This window comes from Phoxinus phoxinus (genome assembly GCF_949152265.1).
Source record: "Phoxinus phoxinus genome assembly, chromosome: 14".
NCBI classification, from domain to species: Eukaryota; Metazoa; Chordata; class Actinopteri; order Cypriniformes; family Leuciscidae; genus Phoxinus; species Phoxinus phoxinus.
Window position 1 is genome coordinate 19,150,503 of NC_136889.1, and position 22,456 is coordinate 19,172,958.

A 22,456-nucleotide genomic window follows, 5' to 3' on the forward strand; every position below is an offset into this window, starting at 1 on the left:
AGCACTTTTGCAAACTGCTATGTTATTTTTATTTGGTTCATTTGAAAAAATATAACTTTTAATTGTTAAGGATTAAGTAGTTAACAATGTTCTAAGCAAGAAAAATAGACGGCTGCTGTTTGTTTGTAGCGCTCTGTGACTGTCTGTCAAAAACTCTGCATAGCCTTATGGAACGTGCTGGTGTGATACATACGTCATCAGGCAGGACATGACCGAATGTATTTTTAAATATATAGACCACTTCTGTGATTGTTTATCAGGATGTTTCAACAAGAATAACAAAAAGTATTTTTTTTTGCCTACCCTACCTTTAAATTAGAATTTCATTTGTTTTTATTGTTTAAGAAAAGGAGATCAGAGCAAAGAAAAATAAAATGAGGACTCTCATGAAATATTTTTGCTGAAAAAGGGAAAAGCTAACCAATTTTATACATTCAAAATTTTTCAGTGTCAGGCAGAAAATTTTGTTTTTGGTCTTTTGACTAACTCAATGTCAACTCTTGTGTCATTGTTGCGTCACAGACATAGCCTAGTTGTGGCATAACTAACAGTCTTACTACATGACATTTCAAAGCATTTCATTTATTTTTTTAAAGCTATATTCAGAGGAAATTACATTTGTTGACTATATATTTGACCTAATTTGTCTGAAACAAAGTTGACTTTTTTTTAAAATTAATTTTCAGAATAAACATTTTATATTGTAGGCTACAGGTTTAAGATCAGCAAATATTGTACATTTAAAGTGTTCTGAGTTTTGGTTTATATAAAAACTTGCCAATTCTGGAATGCGCCATATATGGTTAAAAAACATCACTGCCCCTGAAGAATCACACCATGAGTAGGCTAACTATTAAGCAGAAATAAACTTTAACATGAAACATTAAAAACAATTTGCTGGTCTATAATAATCAGCGTGATTATCCTACGCCAAGTGTGCATTTTTACACCTGGATCCTCCCATCAATACAAATGTAATATGTGTGCCCCTTTCGCCAAATAAGGGGTTTTGTCAGGCTTTCTGACAAGATTCTGTCTTCCTTATAAGGGCGTTTTGTTCAGTCTCCACCTCCAAACTGCTTCTGACTCACCTGAAATCTTTCATGTGTCATAAACATATCACTTTTATCTGACTTTCTTATCACAAGTACAAAATATAAATAACAGGACGTCAACAGGATATATCACAACACAATCATTTTGTAAGGTGTTTGCAGTTGCGGACAACAGGTGGAAAGTCAGGTCATTCAGGACTGATCTGTTGCTGTTCTGAAGAGGGCGTGTTCATATCCGAGTCGCTTCCTTATTGTTTAGGCAACTACGCACTTCTCTCTTCCGTCTCTGAACAAGCGGCAGGAATGGTAAGTCCTCTGACCGCGACAGTTTTCTTTCATTGTGCGTTTTGCATGCCGTTAAACCATTTGTTAAAACCGGTCTTTTGTTAATGCAATGCAGTTATTTGAATTGCAACTGTTCAAAACCGTAGGCTACATGTGCTACAGTGTGATAACGTTAGCCTGCTAAACTCAATCCGTAACTATTTGAAACTGCATTCTGCTAATTCCTGCTTGTGATTTTCATGTTCACATTGATTAACGAACTACATGGAATATTTATTTACTGAAAACCCTAATCTGAATTAACTAGTGAAGGAAAAGTGATGCTGCATACAATTATTATTTTTTTTTTTTTTTTTTTTAAATAGTTAATAACAATAATAACTTATTGGCATGTTGGTGAAACTGGGTGGAAAAGTCATTTAGGCTGATTTTCTTATATTGATTGTAATGATTCTATAGAGAATTATTTGGAGAGGACAGAAATGATTGGGCCACACCTAACATCAAGGTGTTCGTATGTCATAAGGTCTGAGTAATGCTAATTAATTACTTGTAAGACCTATTAATGTGTTGTTGTTTTGTGATTGAGCAGATTAGAATGGCATATTATTGCTATTAATAGTGTTTTCAACAAGAGCTCTATGGTCCCTTGCGTGTCCACCAAGTTACTCCACTGGGCCTGTGGAGGAAATGGCATACAGAAATTAAGATTTCATGACATTTAGAACTATATCCTGACTAACTAATAATCAGTTGACTGTTTATATAATGTAGTTAAAGAAAGTTGATTATATTTATACTAGTGGTTCCTGGGTGAGCTGAAAGTCTGACTGGGTCTAGTAAGGTGGAAAACTCATACTATTGTTGTATATAAAATTATAGACATGGACACTGTAATGGAAAGTGTTACCAAAATATTATTCCGATACATTCCCGAGTTTACTTAACCCACAGCGTCTTGAGGTGTAACTCGGCTTCTAGTTTCAACTTGTTTGTAAAGGAATGGAATGTGAAGGCCGCAAACTGGTTCACATCTCAACTTCAGATCTCAACCCTTAGACTAAAGCATAAAGATGGTTAATACCTATGGAATGAAGAGTAAAAAGAATACAAATGGTTTAGTTGTAGTCCTGTGTCTGCTTAATCTAATAAAGATACTTTTATGAGGTTCATACAATGATCTGCTGTGTGTTCAATTGGCTCTTCCTCAAAGTAATCTGGAAGGAAATGCCATCTTACTTAATAGTTCAGTTGTATAGTTATCATCTCTACATGTTTTTTCATTATTCTTTCCCTTATTTCACCCAGGCCTCAGGTGTAGCCATCAGTGATGAAGTGGTAACCCACTATGAAGCAATCAAGGTGCGCTTCCAAGGTGCCAATGAGAAAGAAAGGTTTAAACTAGTAATTATGCGTTTGAGTGAAGACCAAAAGAGCATCATAGTGGACCACGAAAACTGCCTGAGAGTCAAAGATGTGGAGAATACAGGGGATGTCTTTAAGACCGTCATCAGTAAGCTTCCTTCCAAAGAGTGCCGCTACGCCCTGTACGACTGCACCTATATGAACAAGGAGAGTGTGAAGGAGGACCTGGTCTTCATCTTTTCGTAAGAGGCCCTTATAACTCTCAGATTAATCTTTTGCAGACTTGTGTTCTGTGTGGCTGTTTGCTTGTGCTAAGTGTATTAGTGATTTTAGTAAGAATAGTGAATCATGCTGATAAGCTACTCTTATAATTGCACATATTTCGGCTGAAACTTTGTCAGTTGTCAACAATGTCTCTTATTGACATTTGAAAGTGAGTTTTGGTGGAACTTGAGCACCCAGCAGAAAAACAAAGAAATTTAACATCAGCTCATAGGGTCCGTTTACAGTACACCATATTACAAATTTTTCGCTTTTAGCCCCTGCACAATAGTGTTAAACTGCTAATTATATGAAAATAAGGCTAAATATATAACATGTGGGGCTGGTGCGGGACATGGTGCATAGTTCAAAGACGTCCATCTAGCACATGTTTTTATTTAAAAACAATAAAAAAAGCAACACAGTAGAACACAATGCATTTGGTGTGAAGCAGCCATAAGGACAGCATATTTTCCTAACTTTTTACAAATTTTCACCATCTTGCTTTTGTATCTCTTTATTGAACAGTGCCCCTGAGGACGCCCCCATGAGGAATAAAATGGTCTATGCAAGTTCAAAGTCTGCTGTCAAGGCCAAAATGCCAGGTTGGTTATTGTCTTTTTAATGTTATAATGAATATTTCAATTTATTTTTAAAGTGTTTCTTACCGTAAACATGGTTCCAAAGCAGTTTTACAGAAAAAGGAACTTTGAAAAGTTAAAAATAACATATGGTGCTTTTTTTTTCTCACAGGTTTGAAATTTGAGTGGCAAATTAATGACCACGCAGACAAAGAAGCATCATGTCTTGTGGAGAAACTTGGTGGGCGGGATGTAGTGAAGTCTTTGGAGGGGAAAAGTGTGTAAAATTACACCAATAAGACCACTGACCCAACACCCCACTATCAGCCTTTTGGTCAAAACGAAAGATTTTTACCTCCGAGAAATGTTTTGGGGTAATAATTAATAATAAACTTTGTATTTCATTGGAACCAGTATTTGTATGTCATTTGATCAAGTGAGGAAAAACCTATATTTATCCATTTACATTAATGATCATTATTAAAAAAAATAACACCGTTTACAATAACAAACCATCAAATATAGTACAGTGACATCCAAAATCCCAGGCCAGAAATTACAATAGGACTGTTATCTAAAGCAGCATTGTGTACTTGAAAAATAAAATCAAGTGATTTGCAACAACTTTGAATGTGTGTCTCAACTCAATGTTTTAACCATTTAACTTTAACACTGTTTGTCATATTGGACATTATAAAATGTTTATCCAAAGTCTTTTTTGAATTCTAAATCCAGATGCATCTATGCCGAAATAAACAGCCTTTTTGAAACATTGAAAGCCATATTGCTGTTTATTTATTATCAAACTTGTACAGTGGTGTTGAAGCCAGCTACAGAGAGGGCATTCCAAATGCTGTTCCCATGTACCATACAATTATGCATACTCATTCACTTACAAGTAATTAATTGCACTAGTTGATGTACGAAAAACGTACATTTTCCCTTTTAACACTGACATCAGGAGGAGATCCGAGAACACTAAGAATATAGAAGGCATTTGAGGAATCATTTCTGACATAGTCAGAAGGTTTAAGCTGGAATGTAAAGTGAAAATAGATCCAGCACACCTCCTAAATAAAAGTATTTGCACTAGCTCGAAAGTTTTCATACAATTTCTACCAATACTATACACAGAGGCTAAAAAAAAAGGAATGCTTCATTTTGGTAAATTTTTGGCAAAACTTTGTTTTCCACCTCAAACAGAAGTGCCTTGCTTCTGCTCTCCATCACCCTCCTGGAAATCGAAGCACATAAAAAACATTAACATAGACATGCAGCTATTCATGCTACTATATTAACTTATGTATAAAGTTTTTACCTTGTCTTGCAATTGATCCTGCATGGTTCTGACTTTCTCTTTCTCTTTGGCAAGTTGGTCCTGACTGCTTCTCAGGAGCTGCTGGAGTTTGGTGGCTGCCTGGCCCAAATCTTTGGTCATCTTTCGCTCCTTCTCTAGACACTCCTAAAACACCAAGTCACAAGCATTATTGTCATGTCAGCATTAAAGGCTACATTCAAACCTAAAAAATAACTAAATCGTTCCATCCTTTGAGAGTGATTTTCACATGCAACATCAAACTCTAGAACTTGTGAACATAAAAAAGGCACAAAAACTGATCATACGGGTTATAATCAGGTCAAAATGTACCTTCAGCTGAACAACATCACCCATGGCTGCCTTAATCTGTTCTAGATGGCTCTGAAGCTGTCTTTTGAGGGCCTCCTGAGCCTAAAAAGGATGGAATTAAAGAGTTTCACGAATAATGGGCTTTTTAAAATGATTTCTGAAAGATCATGTGATACTGAAGACAAGAGTAATGGCTGATGAAAATTCAGCTTTACATCACAGAAGTAAATAATATTTTAAAGTATATTAAAATAAAAAAACATTATACATACATCTTCCACTTATCCGGCGGCTGCAGTCTAAGCAGAGATGCCAAGACTTCCCTCTCCCCAGACACTTCCTCCAGCTCTTCAGGGGGGACCCCGAGGCGTTCCCAGGCCAGCCGGGAGACATAATCCCTCCAGCGTGTCCTAGGTCTTCCTGGGAAGGCGTCCAGGAGGCATCCGGAAAAGATGCCCGAGCCACCTCAGCTGGCCCTTCTCGGTGTGGAGGAGCAGCGGCTCTACTCTGAGCTCCTCCCGAGTGACCGAGCTCCTTACCCTATCTCTAAGGGATCGCCCAGCCACCCTGCGGAGAAAGCTCATTTTGGCCGCCTGTATCCGGGATCTTGTCCTTTCGGTCATGACCCACAGCTCATGTCCATAGGTGTGAGTAGGAACGTAGATTGACCGGTAAATCGAGAGCTAAGCCTTGCAGCTCAGCTCTTTCTTCACCACGACAGACCGGTACATCGACCGCATTACTGCAGAAGCTGCACCAATCCGCATTCTCCCGTTCCATCCTTTCCTCACTCGTGAACAAGGCCCCAAGATACTTGAACTCCTCCACCTAAGGCAGGAACTCTCCACCAACCTGAAGCCACCCTTTTCCGACTGAGAAAAAAACATTATTTAAAATTTTAAGAATATTTCACAATATTACTGGTTTCATTACATTACATTACAGGCTTGATGAGTATAAGCGACTTCTTTCAAAAACATTCAAAATAGTAATTTTCCAAAATTTGACCGGTACTGTATGTATGTGTATATATACACTCAACAAAATTATGAACACAACACTTGTTTTTGCCCCATTTTTCATGAGCTGAACTCAAAAATCTAAAACTTTTTCTATGTACACAAAAGGCCTATTTCTCTCAAATATTGTTTACAAATCTGTCTAAATCTGTGTTAGTGAGCACTTCTCCTTTGCCTTCCACCTCACCTCCATCCACCTCACAGGTGTAGCATATCATGATGCTGATTAGACAGCATGATTATTGCACAGGTGTGCCTTAGGCTGGCCACAATAAAAGGCCACTCTAAAATGTGTAGTTTTACTGTATTGGTGAGGTCCAAGGGGTCTTAAAACCAGTCAGTATCTGGTGTGATCACCATTTGCCTCACGCAGTGCAACACATCTTCGCATAGAGTTGATCAGGTTGTTGATTGTGGCTTGTGGAGCGTTGGTCCACTCCTCTTCAATGGCTGTGCGAAATTGCTGGATATTGGCAGGACCTTGAACATGCTGTCGTATACGCCGATCCAGAGCATCCCAAACATGCTCAATGGGTGACATGCCCTGTGAGTATGCTGGCCTTGCAACATGGGGCCATGCATTATCATGCTGCAAAATGAGGTGATGGATGTGGGTGAATGGCAAAACAATGGGCCTCATCACGGTATCTCTGTGCATTCAAAATGCCATCAATAAAATGCACCTATGTTTGTTGTCCATAACATAGGCTACGTCTGCCCATACCATAACCCCACCGCCACCATGGGCCACTCGATCCACAACGTTGACATCAGCAAACCGCTCACCCACACAACGCCACACAAGCTGTCTGCCATCTGCCCTGTACAGTGAAAACCGGGATTCATTCGTGAAGAGAACACCTCTCCAAAGTTCCAGATGCCATCGAATGTGAGAATTTGCCCACTCAAGTTGAATACGACGATGAACTGCAGTCAGGTCGAGACCCGATGAGGACGACGAGCATGCAAATGAGCTTCCCTGAGATGGTTTCTGACAGGTTGTGCAGAAATTCTTTGGTTATGCAAACCGATTGTTGCAGCAGCTGTCCGGGTGGCTGGTCTCAGACGATCTTGGAGGTGAAGATGCTGGATGTGGAGGTCCTGGGCTGGTGTGGTTATACGTTTTCTGTGGTTGTGAGGTCGGTTGGATGTACTGCCAAATTCTCTGAAACGCCATTGGAGACGGCTTATGGTAGAGAAATGAACATTCAATTCACAGGCAACAGCTCCGGTGGACATTCCTGCAGTCAGCATGCCAATTGCACGCTCCCTCAAAACTTGCGACATATGTGGCATTGTGCTGTGTGATAAACCTGCACATTTTAGCGTGCCATTTTATTGTGGCCAGCCTAAGGCACACCTGTGCAATAATCATGCTGTCTAATCAGCATCTTGATATGCCACACCTGTGAGGTGGATGTATTATCTCGGCAAAAGAGAAGTGCTCACCAACACAGATTTAGACAGATTTGTGAACAATATTTGAGAGAAATAGGCCTTTTGTGTACATAGAAAAAGTCTTAGATCTTTGAGTTCAGCTCATGAAAAATGGGGGCAAAAACAAAAGTGTTGCGTTTATAATTTTGTTCAGTGTATATTTGGCAATTAATACAGACTGTCTCAAAACGTAGTCGGCAAATCATTTTTTGTCAGCAAGCATTTTTTTGAAAGACTTCGCTTTGAGACACAGCCATGCTAAATCTATCTAATGCGGCCAAGTGAGAAGCAGGGTGCCTTTCTGCGTCGCACCCTAACCTGACACTCCTCTGCTTCAGGCCTCCCATTCTCCGCCACTCTCTGAGCTCGCTTTGTCACGTCACTCAGTTGTTGCCTGACCTGGAAAAGGAAGCTGTCACTCAACAAATCCAACAGCTTTTTTCTTTGGCAAAGCTTCGTGTCTGGCACAGGATTGTGAATAAACAAATTTTGAGTGTAAACCCTTAGCAAATGTTTGGATTTCAATTTAACCAACCTGTGAAAGCTCCTCCCCTGTGCCTCCATCATGGCCACACTCAGCTGTCTTTCAGATTCTGATAAAACCTGCTTCAACTGAAAACAAACAAACCAACTGTTAAATGGCAGAGCAGAACGAGCCACAAGTAAGTCATGCGTTACGGATCAGAAGCTCAAGACTTATTCACAACATCAGATGAAATGAAACTGGATGTATATCAACCCATCAAACTCTTATTTAGACATTTAATAATGGATTGAATGACTAAGATGACTTTGTTTTGCTTTTGTATCTCATATTGTGTTTTAGTGAAAAGGCTTTTAGGCAGGAGTGTGCGCTCACATGCGTCATCTCTTCAGATTGGCTCTGGCTGTCAGTGGAAGCTGACTGCAGCTGTTTCTCCACCTGGGCCTCAAGCAGCAACACTTTCCCCTCCAGCTGCACTCAGGGAAAAAACATGGAAAGATAAGGGAACAAATTCAATGAGAAATATTGAGAGCTGTCATAAATGTAATTATTTATATAGCCTACACTTAGTTTAAACTACTGAAGTAGCATAAAACGAAACATTAGCTTGTTTTGTGTATAAATGCAGGGTATCTGCAGTGTTTTTCAAATCAAATTCACCTGCACAAATAAAATAATACCATTAGGCTATGTCCATCCAGAACAAACCGATACTTTTCAAAATAAATCATGCATCTCAGTATCATGTATTAGGACTTAATGCTGTTTATCAAAAAATGGGTAACTGCAGTTTTAAAATTTTAAAAACCAAACATTTTTGTGCTAATACTAGTAAATCTATATGCTAAATGTGTCTAGAAAAAAAAGTAGTCTTTATATTGAACAAGTTGGCCTGGAAACTACAAGAGTTTGTTGAATTCAATTCAAAATATTTAGTATTTGTGTAACTAAAATACCAATAATAACCAGGATAAAGAAGATTTAATGCATGATGCTGGTTGCTGGATTTTTGATTATAGCCTAAACAAGGCTGAAACACAATGTCTTCCTTATGAGGGCGTTTTGTTCAGTCTCCACCTCCAAACTGCGTCTGACTCACCTGAAATCTTTCTTGTGTCATATAACATATCACTTTTATCTGACTTTCTTATAAATATAGAGAGGACAACAACAGGATATATCCCAACACAATAATTTTGTAATTAAATGTGTATAATAAATGCATATGTATATTTTTTGTTGCTCGAAATAAACTTGAATCAACCAATCAATCAAACAATATCCACGCGATCATAGTCGCTTCCTTTTTAGGGCAACTACGCACTTCCCTCTTCCCCTAACAAGCGGCAGGGACAGACCGTGACAGTCCTCAGGCCGGGACAGTTTTCTTCAGTGTGCGTTTTGCATACCGTTAAACCATTTGCTAAAAACTGGCTCTCACTAATACAATGCAATTATTTGAATTGCAACTGTTCAAAACCGTAGGCTTCATGTGCTACAGTGTGATAGCCTGCTAAACTCAATCCGTAACTATTTGAAACTGCATTCTGCTAATTCCTGCTTGTGCTTTTCATGGTCTCTCATTGATTACCGAACTACATGGAATATTTATTTATTTACTGAAAACTAAACAACTATTATTATAATAATACAAAATTATTGGCATGTTGGTGAAACTGGGTGGAAAAGTCATTTCTAGGCTGATTTTCCTATATTTATTTATTGATTGTAATGATTTTATAGAGCATTATTTGGAGAGGACAGAAATTATTGGGGAACTCCTAACATCAAAGTTTTCATGTGTCATAAGGTCTGATCAATGCTTATGAACTACCTGTAAGACCTACTTAATGTGTTATTATTTTGTGATTGAACAGATATTATTGCTATTATTAGGCTACTAGTGTTTTCAACAACTTTTTGGGGTTAAAAATTATCCAAAATAAATTGAGCAAGTACATAACCAGCCAGTGTTCAAACTATCTGCTTAGCTCGATTCAAAACGGTATGCTTGTAATGTTTTTAATTCCAGTTGTACTGGTTGATTTCCGCAGGAAATTCGAGCAGTCTTTGCGTCACATCTGTACACATAAAGAAGGTATCACGGCTAGTAGGCTATATTGCCTTTTCTCACAGCACTTGATATACCGGTAATTAAACTTATCAATTTGATGGCAGATCCAGAAAGGTTCAAACGACAAGCACCAACTGGAGATTCACCCCGTTATAAAATGCAAAACACTTTGGACTTCGGCTACAGAAAAAAAGAGAGAATGCAACCGGGCCCATGCAAAAACAACGGCTTTTGAAAGGTAAACATTCTATTATGTTCCAGTTTTAAATATGCATCTGATTACAGATACGTGTGTTCCCTTTCGAGAGTACTCTCGTATTGTGTAAGGCTAGCTTACGCTATGGGAAAACTACTTTTCTCGAGAATATTGAAGCCAAAATTATCCTTATAATTTTATATATGTAAAACGCAGTGCAGCTGCACAGCAGACCACAGCAGAGCATTCTAGCGAGCTGCGCTGTGTATGGCTATGCTGCGGCAACTGCACCAACCTATGGCGAGGCGGCTGAGCCACGAACCTATCAGGTCGCTTCGCGCCTTATCACGTCAGAGCCAGCCAATATGGACGTGGCTAAAGCCTATAAGAAGCCCAATTTCCGCCATAGGAACTTTCTGCCTTGAGTTTGGGCCTAATGACTCCAGAGTCGTCCTTAAACCATGGCACGGTTATGTACCTAAAGTGCTCTCCACTCCGTTCAGAGCACAGGTCATTTCGCTATCTGCTCTTCCTTCGTCTGAGGACGAAAGATACGCAAATCTACTCTGTCCTGTCAGGGCTCTTAGAGTTTACTTGGAGTGTTCCGCTGCATTCAGGCAATCGGAACAGCTCTTTGTTTGCTTCGGTGATCGCACCAGGGGTTGCGCAATCATGAAGCAGAGATTGTCGCGATGGATAGTAGATGGTATCTCGCTGGCATTAGGTCTCTGCTGCCCCATGGGCGTCAGAGCTCATTTCACTAGAGGCATGGCCTCATCATGGGCTTGGTCTAGTGGAATGCCACTTGAAGATATCTGTGCGGCCGGCTGCGGCGGCAGGCAGGGTCTCTTCGTCCACGTTTATCAAGTTCTATAACTTGGAAGTTCCCGCTTTGCAAGCTAAGGTTCTTTCCATATAGGAAAAACGTTTAAGCACTATATAACACTTATAAGTCCCGACGCTGTCTGGTCTAGTTATACATATCCCCTTATAAGGCCCACTGACGTTGTTCTCTTTTTGGGGTCATGACTTACTCTTAGTATGTGTATGTGTGGTATGTGTGGGTACATAGTATGTGTGGGTTATAAGCACGCACAGCATTTTAAATGGGGTTCCCATAGCGTAAGCTAGCCTTACGCAATACGAGAGTACTCTCGAAAGGGAACGTCTCTGTTACAAAACGTAACCTCGGTTCCCTGAGAGAAGGTAACGAGTATTGCGTAACCCGCCGTGCAACTGTGCTTAGACGGGTCGATTGTTTCAGTCGATTTAACTTAAATTCCTAAAATACTTTTTCAAATACAAGGTCAATATTTCACTAAAGACAAAACAAAAAATGATCCGTGAATTTATATGGAACTAAGCTTTAGGAGCTTTCCATATTTACTCTCATGTTACGTTGCATTCGGAGATCGACTACTTTTGACTGACAAGATTCCAGCCATCGGAAACACTAACTGATAAAGTACAAAACCTTTCTTTTTAGTAAACTTTGTGTACACAAACAATGCTCAAGTTCATGTGTAGAGCCCCTGGTGATACTTCGAGCACAGTTTTATGTTGTGTCGAGCCTTCTTAGTGTTTTAAAAACAGCGATTTTGATGCTCTCATAGAAGTGCCCCATGCACTCCCATTCAAAATACATTTTGACCTTAAAACGAAAATACGGTCAATCTTAAAAGTGGCATTTCCATTCTAATTATGATAATCTATAGATAATTGTATGAGGTTCTGTGTGGTTGTTTGCTTGTGCTAAGTATATTAGTAAGAATAGTGAATCATGCCAATTCGATAAGCTACTCTTAAAATAAGTGCACATATTTCGGATGAAACTTTGTCTTGTTGACATTTGAAAGTGAGTTTTGGTGGAACTTGAGCACCCAGCTGAAAAACACAGAAATTTAACATCAGCTCATAGGGTCCGTTTACACAGTATGACAAAATGTGTTTTTTGCTTTTAAAAAGATTAGCCCCTGCACAATAGTATTAAACTGCTAATTATATGAAAATAATTAATTACATTTATATATAGCGCTTTTCTGGACACTCAAAGCGCTTTACATAGAAAGGGGGAATCTCCTCACCACCACCAATGTGCGGCATCCACCAGGATGATGTGACGGCAGCCATATTGCGCCAGAACGCCCAACACACCAGCTTACTGGTGGAGAGGAGACAGAGTGATGAAGCCAATTAGTATATATAGGAGGATGATTAGGAGGCCATGATGGACAGAGGCCACTGGGCAAATTTGGCCAGGATGCCGGGGTTACACCCCTACTCTTTCGAAAGACATCCTGGGATTTTTAATGACCACAGAGAGTGACAAAATAAGGCTGGGTTTTTAAATATATAAAATGTAGGGCTGGTGCGGGACATGGTGCAACGTTCAAAGACGTCCATCTAGTGTTTTTATTTAATAACAATAAAAAAGCAACACAGTAGAACTATGCATTTGGTGTGAAGCAGCCATAAGGACAGCATATTTTCCTTTTTTTTTTCAGCATCTTGCTTTTGTGTCTCTTTATTGAACAGTGCCCCTGAGGACGCCCCCATGAGGAATAAAATGGTCTATGAAAGTTCAATGGATGCTCTTAAGGCTAAAATGCCAGGTTGGTTATTGTCTTTTTAATATTATAATGAATATTTCAATTTATTTTTAAAGCATTTCTTACCGTAAACATGGTTCCAAAGCAGTTTTACAGAAAAAGGAAAAATAAAAATAACATATGGTTAACATATATATATAACAAAAATAACATAAAAATAACATAAAAAGTTAAAAATAACATATGGTGTTTGAATGCATCTCAACTCATAATTTTTTACAAAAGATACCAAAAACTTTAATAGAGTTTGTCATGTTGGACATTATAAAATGTTTATCCAAAGTATTTTTTTAATTCTAAATCCAGATGCATCCATGCCGAAATGAACAGCCTTTTTGAAACATTGAAAGCCATATTGCTGTTTATTTATTAATTATCAAACTTATACAGTGGTGTTGAAGCCAGCTACACAGAGGGCATTCCAAATGCTGTTCCCATGTACCATACAATTATGCATACTCATTCACTTACAAGTAATTAATTGCACTAGTTGATGTACGAAAAACGTACATACATTTTCCCTTTTAACACTGACATCAGGAGGAGATCCGAGAACACTAAGAATATAGAAGGCATTTGAGGAATCATTTCTGACATAGTCAGAAGGTTTAAGCTGGAATGTAAAGTGAAAATAGATCCAGCACACCTCCTAAATAAAAGTATTTGCACTAGTTAGATTTCTCAAAAGTCTTCATACAATTTATACCAAGACTATACACCAAGGCAAGAAAAAAAAGAAAAAAGGAATGCTTCATTTTGGTCATCTTAAGGCAATTTTTGGCAAAACTTTTTGTTTTCCACCTCAAACAGAAGTGCCTTGCTTCTGCTCTCCATCACCCTCCTGGAAATCGAAGCACATAAAAAACATTAACATAAACATTCAGCTATTCATGCTACTATATAAACTTATGTATAATGAATTTAAACCTCGTCTTGCAATTGATCCTGCATGGTTCTGACTTTCTCTTTCTCTTTGGCAAGTTGGTCCTGACTGCTTCTCAGGAGCTGCTGGAGTTTGGTGGCTGCCTGGCCCAAATCTTTGGTCATCTTTCGCTCCTTCTCTAGACACTCCTAAAACACCAAGTCACAAGCATTATTGTCATGTCAGCATTAAAGGCTACATTCAAACCTAAAAAAGTACTAAATCGTTCCACCCTTTGAGAGTGATTTCACATGTAACATTTAACTCTAGAACTTGTGAACATAAAAAAGGCACAAAAACTGATCATACTGTTTATCATCTAGTCAAAACGTACCTTCAGCTGAACAACATCACCCATGGCTGCAGTGTCTTCAGCTGCCTTCATCTGTTCTAGATGGCTCTGAAGCTGTCTTTTGAGGGCCTCCTGAGCCTAAAAAGGATGGAATTAAAGAGTTTCATGAATAATGGGCTTTTAAAAATCAAGAAGAAACAAGGTCATGGACACTGCTGTACCTGCTCCACTTCTGCAGAGAGCTGCTGGTTTAGACTCTGTTCACCCTGCAGTTTTTCCAATGTCTGTTCCAGCTGAGCCTGGACCTGACCAAGCAAACAAAACATTACCACATCAGCTATGAGAGCTACTGCGAAACCTTTCCATCCCATCCAACACAAGAGCTGCATTAGTGCACACTGCATTCAAAATACAAGCATAAAAAAAGAAGTGTGAGTTTCAAATACAAAAGACACTTGTTAGTGGTTAAAAAGTTGAGTGTGAGAGAAAACCCAAGAGTGGATGAGATATTCAGAGGTGAAAAAGACACCTAGGTTAACAGAAGCCGCTGAAATATGAACGGTTAGAATTATGAGAAAAACATCTCCTCATTGGCAGCACTGGATAGGGAAAAAAAAGATGTGTATGGTACATAATTATAGCTTCTAATATATGATCAATAATATATGGTCAAGTAATTTAAACAAAATATGACCAAATTTGAGACATATTGAAACACCGACTTATTTTATAAATAATAACAATAGTGTATCCAGTCAAAAGTTTGTAAACATTACTAATTTTTATATGTTTTTGAAAGAAGTCTCTTATGCTCATGAAGCCTGCATTTATTTAATCAAAAATACAGTATTATTGTGAAATATTACAATTTAAAATAATGGGTTTCTATATTAATATACTTTAAAATATAATTTATTTCTGTGATGCAAAGCTGAATTTTCAGCATCATTACTCCAGTCTTCAGTGTCACATGATCCTTTAGAAATCATTCTGATATGCAGACTTATTATGTTCAAAACAGTTGTGCTGCTTAATATATATTTTTTAAATATAAATATATTTTTCTTAATATATTTTTTAGCATTCTTTGAAGAATAAAAAGTTAAAAAAGAACACCATTTATTTAAAATATAAATATTTTGTAACAATATACACTACCGTTCAAAAGCTTGGGGTCAGTATTCTTTTTTAAAGAAACTAATACTTTTATTCAGCAAGGATGCGTTATATTGATAAAGATTTATAGTAAATATGTATACTGTTAGAAAATATTTATATTTTGAATAAATCTTTTTAACTTTTGTATCAATAAATCCTGAAAAAAATATTAAGCAGCACAACTGTTTTCAACACTGATTATAACTGAGTATCAAATACGGTAAGCATATTAAAATTATTTCTGAAGGATCATGTGACACTGAAGACTAGAGTAATGGCTGATGAACTGAAAATACAGTTTTGCATCACAGAAATAAATAATATTTTAATATATTATTTTAGTATATTCAAATAAAAAAACATTATTGAAAATGTAAAAAATATTTCACAATATTACTGTTATCATTGTATTTTTGTTCTAATAAATGCAGGCTTTTCAAAAACATTAAAAATAGTAATTTTCCAAAATTAGATTGGTACTGTATGTATGCATGTTTGTCAATTAATACAGACTGTCTCAAAACGTAGTCAGCAAATAATTTTTTGTCAGGAGCCATTTTTTGAAAGACTACTTCTGTATGCATTGCTTCGCTTTGAGACACAGCCATAGTGCTACATAATCTATCTAATGCGGCCAAGTGAGATGCAGGGTGCCTTTCTGCGTCGCACCCTAACCTGACACTCCTCTGCTTCAGGCCTCCCATTCTCCGCCACTCCCTGAGCTCGCTTTGTCACGTCACTCAGTTGCTGCCTGACCTGGAAAAGGAAGCTGTCACTCAACAAAACCAACAGCTTTTTTTCTATGGCAAAGCCTCATGTCTGGCACAGGATTGTGAGTAAACAAAGGATAATGGGTGTAAACTATGGATGCTCCGATCGATCGGCCGGAGATCGGTATCGGCCGATAATCAAATTTTACTCGATCGGTACTCACTAAACTTGGCCGATGTTACAAACCGATCACAATTTGATGACATCAACACGTGAGGACGTACATGATGCGTTGAGACTTAAATGATTTGCCGCCGCAATCATGTCATCGCCGATGTGGAATTATGAGGTTTCGAGAAACACTGAAAAATTCCCGAAAAATTTGCTATTTGCCGTGTATGTTACAAAGAAATATCACGTGGAGGAGCATTGTCCAAAACATTTAATATGACGAACCTGATTCGGCACTAAAGGACGAGCCACCGCAAGACGTATGGCGAATACGAAACACTGGTCTTTGTCCAACTGAGTCTACCTTAGTGCCCCGTTGACGAGTGTTGATAGTGAGTGGCTATTCATTACAGCCGCACACGTTTTGGATGAAAAGAGGAATAGACTGTCTTCCCAAAATGCAGAAAAACGAATATTTATAAAAAAATACATCTTCTTACGTCTTATATTGGACAATGTTTAATTAAACCTTATGAGTTACATCAGACTTCTTCATGTTGGAGTTGAAATGTTTCTATTTATTTTATCCTCTCTCTAACATTGGACAATGTTTAATTAAACCTAATGATTAGGGATGAGTCACGAATTTCGAATAGTTGATTTTATTATATAATAACAAATAGGTCATGTGATTATTGTCTAAAGAAACCCTTTTGTTTTCGGTTCTGACAACAGAAGATGATGCACATTGTCTCACACCAGAGCATGTGAGCGGAGTGGTAATATTTCCTTGAGAGCGAGAGCGCCTTTCAGAAGATTACGCTTCGCTCATTCAGTCCACACAGCGCCGCTTGCTCAGAATGCCCATTGATATGCTGGTTAGAAAATATATGAAATAAGTAGCGCTGCCCGTGCACGACTAAAGTTTTTCCCTAGTTGACTAGTAGTAATTCATTTAAGCCATTAGTCTAATCGCATATTTATATTAATTTAATTACTTAAATATAGAAGGGAGAGAATACTAAACCATAATGAGCGTCATCAGATATTGCCTATTCCGCATCTCAAGCGCATGCATAAAGCTTGCCACAAAGAACAGGCAAAAGTAATGATTATGCAGCATGATACATTTTAATTGTTTATTAATAAACTAGTGTTTTCTGGGTGCAAAGATAAAGCTGACGATGCTGACTCGCCATCTTCGCAGTAGTGAACGCGCCTATAGAGAGAAATTTCTTTTCGATTTGAATTGTGTGTTTTTTTTTTAAGTAGACATTTCTAAAAGTAGCTTTCTATACATATATTATCTCAGGTCTGTGAGGCAAGTAGCTTATACGCTGAGTTTCGGTTCATGTATGAGACACGCTCCAGTTCATGCGACGATGCCTCCGTGTCCTGATTATATTGTCGGCTATATTTGCTCCTTATTTATTAAATCCAGGCAATTGGTTGATGAAACATTGATTTAAATTAAGATACAATTTATACAAAACAAAATTCACTTCAAAGATTGGTGGCTTTCTACTAAACAAAACTTAATTAAGTGGTCAAAATCATGACTGACCCACTCCAAATGTCTCCCGATATATTGCGCATCTCATGCGGTTCCCTTTTCATATAATCAACATAGATCAAATTAAATAACATTATATTATTTAAACATAAATATGAAACGTCCGTTTCAGTTTAAGTGATATTTAAGCGTCACACTGCTCCGTTTTTCTCACGTTTGTGGCCTATAGATGCATGTGTGCATGCATGTGGGGGAGTGGTGCGATTTTCGATTAATACCTATTCTCATTACTCTTCAAATATTATTTTTGCTTAAAATGCCCATCCTACTAATGAGTTGCATCAAACTACTCCAATTTGTTCTTTTAGGAGTTTACATGTTGTTGATTTTTTATTTATTAATTTTGTCCTGCTCAGACTTGTATTGGACAATGTTTAAGTTACATCAGACTTCTCCATTTTACGAAATTAAATGTTTATTTTGTCCTACAGTTTAATGTTGGACAATAAACGTTGTGGGCTGCATCAGACTGCTCCATTTTGTTTGTATTTATCTTTGTCTTATATTTAGTATATTAAGCGGCCGATCACCATGACAAGAAATCGGTACTCTGCATCGGCTGCAAACATCCTGATTGGAGCATCCCTAGTGTAAACCCTTAGCAAATGTTTGGATTTCAAAGGAAACCAACCTGTGAAAGCTCCTCCCTCTGCTTCTGTGCCTCCACCATGGCCACACTCAGCTGTCTTTCAGATTCTAATAAAACCTGCTTCAACTGAAAACAAACAAACCAACTGTTAAATGGCAGAGCAGAACGAGCCACAAGTAAGTCATGCGTTACGGATCAGAAGCTCAAGACTTATTCACAACATCAGATGAAATGAAACTGGATGTATATCAACCCATCAAACTCTTATTTAGACATTTAATAATGGATTGAATGACTAAGATGACTTTGTTTTGCTTTTGAATCTCATATTGTGTTTTAGTGAAAAGGCTTTTAGGCAGGAGTGTGCGCTCACATGCGTCATCTCTTCAGATTGGCTCTGGCTGTCAGTGGAAGCTGACTGCAGCTGTTTCTCCACCTGGGCCTCAAGCAGCAACACTTTCTCCTCCAGCTGCACTCAGGGAAAAAACATGGAAAGATAAGGGAACAAATTCAATGAGAAATATTGAGAGCTGTCATAAATGTAATTATTTATATAGCCTACACTTAGTTTAAACTACTGAAGTAGCATAAAACAAAACATTAGCTTGTTTTGTGTATAAATGCAGGGTATCTGCACTGTTTTTCAAATCAAATTTACCTGCACAAATAAAATAATACCGTATGTCCATCCAGAACAAAACGATACATTTAAAAAAAAATCATGCGTATCATGTATTAGGACTTAATGCTGTTTATCAAACAAGGGTAACTGCAGTTTTAAAATACTCACAATTGTTTTTGTATTGATATTGGTTTATGAACCAATATAATAATACATACAAATTAGTGATATTAGATTTTGCTGAAACAATAATAATAAGTAAAAAAAAAAAAAAAAAAAACATTATTGTGATAATACTAGTTAAATCTATATGCTAAATTTGTTTAAAGTTCTTAGTCTTTGTCAATTAGGGTGGCCCGGAAGCTACAAGAGTTTATGTTAAATTAAATTACAGATTTAGTTTGTGTGTGTAACCAAAATACCAATAATAACCAGGATAAAGAAGATTTTATGCATGATGCTGGACTTTTAATTATAAACAAGCCTGAAATGTCTAAGCTTCACTACTCATTTAAACAAATGAGGGAGATAAATGATGCACTCTTACAACCATTTTCAACATATTATATTCTAATAACATATAATGTAAACACCATGTAAACAATGTCAAAAGTCATCAACAGTAAGTCATAAGAAATCGCTTTGCATTAATTTGTGGTATTCACTGATTGTGATAAAAGATTAATAATACAATTTTACATTTAATAGGCTGTATCGTGTCTAGATTTCTTAATAGGATTAAGATACTCATCTTTTGTATTCTTACAGTGTCCTACAGTACAAAAACTAATTTCCACTGATGAAATCTATACCTGTTGGGTGCTCTGGTTTGCCGCTCTCAAGCTCTCTGTTGTCGCTTCCAATTCCAGCACCTTTTTGAGTGCCTATGAAAACACAATATGACAGATTGAAACTTTCACGCTCACTGTCCCTTGGTGGTAGTGATCTTCCAAATTTCCCCCGAAAAGTTATCCATAAACACAGCTTGTCCAAGAAAACTTGAATAACAAAACCAAATCTAAAATATATTTTCTATAATCAAAGAAAACACTTTTTCTGTGTGTGTGTGTGTGTGTGTGTGTGTGTGTGTGTGTGTGTGTGTGTGTGTGTGTGTGTGTGTGTGTGTGTGTGTGTGTGTGTGTGTGTACCCACCATCTTCAGTTTGTCCTCTGACTCCATTATCTGGGTCCTCCACACCGTCTCCTCCTCCTCTACACTCTTCTGAAGTGTTTTCAGCATCCCCTCCTATAGAATAAGATTAAACAAATATGGCTCAATGTCATTCCCATTCAAATGTAACTATGTAATTATTAGTGTATAATCTCACCGTCTCAGCCAGTACACTCCTGTACTGTTCACACTCAGACTGTAGTGTGCACTGACTGTCCTGGGCTGCCTGTAGTTTCCCCATTAACTCCTATGTAATAAAACAACATTGTAATAACTACAAATATGCCTTACATGCCCACTAGGGAGCGATGAAGAGCCCCTAAGATAATAGCACAAAGCCAGAAACTGCAGCATGCTCACCTCCATCTCTGTGCTTTGCTGGGATTCTTGGCTCGGTTGCTTCTGATTTAGCACCTCTTGTGCATTCACAGCAAAGTCCTGAAGCCATTTGGCCTGAAGGAAAAGAAAGAGAGACTCTGGATTAGACAGCATTTAAGGATGTGAATAGAGGAAGTGATGGAAGATAATGTACATCTATTTATTAATAAAGTGACTCCATTTTATGTTCATGACAAGATCAAGTACACTACCATTTGGGGTAACTAAGATTTTTTATTAGAAATAAATACTTTAAGCAATAATGCATTTAATTGCTCGAAAGTGACAGTAAAGACATTACAAAATATTTATAATGTGAATGAAGGCTGAAACAAAAAATGTATCATGGTTTCCACAAAAGATATTTACCGGCACAACTGTTTTCAACATTGATAATAAATGCTTCTTGAGCACCAAATCAGAATATTTGAATAATTTATTAAAGATTATGTGACACTGAATACTGGAGTAATTATGCTTAAAATTAATTTGTCATCACAGGAATAGATTACATTTTAAAATATATTAAAATAGAAAACAGTTATTTTAAATAACGGTAATAATATCTCACATATGCCTGTATTTTGATCAAATAAATGCAGCCTTGGTGAGCATAAGAAACATCTTTCAAAAACATTTTAAAAATCTTTCCAACCCCAAACTCTTTGTAGTGTAGGTGTAGAGGGATTGATGTTACATGTATTTGCATTTCAAAAACAAGCCAACATTACAAGTGAATCCAAAAACAAAACTGAGAAATGAAACAAGAAAACTGAAATCCTAGACACCTGTGCTGTCTCTATGTTGATGTGTGGAAAAAGAGAGTGAAGAACTTCTTTGGTCTCAGCCTGGAAAGATTTCAGCATGCCCTCCAAACTCTCCTGTAATGACATTATATGCTCAGAGACAACTGAACACACTATTTACATTAACAGCACAAAACCTCTTAAACTTCACATTTTATTTTCTGTCTTGGGTAATAGCTAAGACTCTTAGCACAACTAAACACTGACTAATCCAAAATAATCTTCCAAATAGTGAAACAATGTGAAAAAAAGATTTGAGAACTGCAGCGTAAAATAACACTTCCTTGATCCTTGATATGGTGTCACCATTTTCAATACCAGTAATACCGGTCACATTTTACACACACAGAAAGACCTATATGGTATCTTTATGTCAACACTCCTGACATGGAAATGCAAGAGCTCTGCAACAATCTGCTTTATACAACAACGCCATATACCCAGCTGACATGATAATGTGTGCTGCCTACGCATATTTTTATGAATCACTGTGTACATGCAAGATAATGACACGTCCACAATTGTCTCGGCTACTTACGCAACTCTTGCCCTGTGACTGATTTAGTTCCTTGAGCTGCTGCACTTCCTGTTGTAGTGATGTCACAAGGCTCTCGTTTTCAGATACACTGAAAAACATCACGAAAAACCACTCAACAAAGAATGATCTTAATGTGGGTGGCTGACAGGAACATAAAGATGCAGTGGCTTTCAGTAGTATTGAATATGTACCTTTTATGTAGTGACTCCAGTTTGGCTGTGCTGTCTTCCAGCTGTAAATGAAGAGAACATTTATAGAAATGGTCCAAAACACTTCTTTTTTTTTCTTTCTTTTTTTAAGGGGACCTATTATGCCTTTAAGTCTTGATTTAGTTTTTGGGGTCTACTACAATTGTTTTTTATGCTTGAATGTTCAAAAAATGATTTACATTGTTACTAGGGATGTCCCGATACCACTTTTTCCAGCCCGAGTCCGATACTTTCATTTTTGGTACTCGCCGATACCGATACGGTAACCGATACCTGTATTTTTAATTTTCAATTAATTTTTAATTCATGCATTTGTAATTTTTA

At 37.5% G+C, this 22,456-nt stretch overlaps 2 protein-coding genes across 6 annotated transcripts in view; one reads left to right on the plus strand and one right to left on the minus strand.

The window, feature by feature from the left end:
* The first annotated feature begins 997 nt into the window (after positions 1-997).
* cfl1l (cofilin 1 (non-muscle), like) lies at positions 998-4,172 on the plus strand. Its single transcript, XM_079634600.1, has 4 exons — positions 998-1,361; positions 2,649-2,947; positions 3,495-3,571; positions 3,720-4,172. Exons 1-4 carry the CDS (start codon positions 1,359-1,361, stop codon positions 3,830-3,832), a joined length of 492 nt encoding a protein of 163 aa, XP_079490726.1. The 5' UTR covers positions 998-1,358; the 3' UTR covers positions 3,833-4,172.
* A 1,657-nt stretch (positions 4,173-5,829) lies between these two features.
* Positions 5,830-22,456, minus strand: part of rrbp1a (ribosome binding protein 1a) — a 34,912-nt gene continuing 18,285 nt past the window's right edge. For 2 of the 5 annotated variants that reach the window (XM_079634597.1, XM_079634596.1), the window contains exons 16-29: positions 22,115-22,155; positions 21,924-22,011; positions 21,368-21,460; positions 20,562-20,654; positions 20,359-20,448; positions 20,184-20,276; positions 19,844-19,915; positions 18,783-18,878; positions 18,452-18,535; positions 16,041-16,121; positions 14,429-14,512; positions 14,250-14,345; positions 13,921-14,064; positions 13,060-13,834 (exon numbers count right to left, since the gene is read on the minus strand). In XM_079634597.1, coding sequence (XP_079490723.1) covers positions 13,796-13,834; positions 13,921-14,064; positions 14,250-14,345; positions 14,429-14,512; positions 16,041-16,121; positions 18,452-18,535; positions 18,783-18,878; positions 19,844-19,915; positions 20,184-20,276; positions 20,359-20,448; positions 20,562-20,654; positions 21,368-21,460; positions 21,924-22,011; positions 22,115-22,155 — 1,194 coding nt within the window. In that variant the 3' untranslated portion in view covers positions 13,060-13,795. Of the gene's footprint in view, positions 6,047-7,948; positions 8,030-8,165; positions 8,243-8,489; positions 8,586-13,059; positions 13,835-13,920; positions 14,065-14,249; positions 14,346-14,428; positions 14,513-16,040; positions 16,122-18,451; positions 18,536-18,782; positions 18,879-19,843; positions 19,916-20,183; positions 20,277-20,358; positions 20,449-20,561; positions 20,655-21,367; positions 21,461-21,923; positions 22,012-22,114; positions 22,156-22,456 lie in introns of those variants that run through there. The other 3 variants (XM_079634598.1, XR_013800158.1, XM_079634599.1) reach the window with 3 other exon arrangements.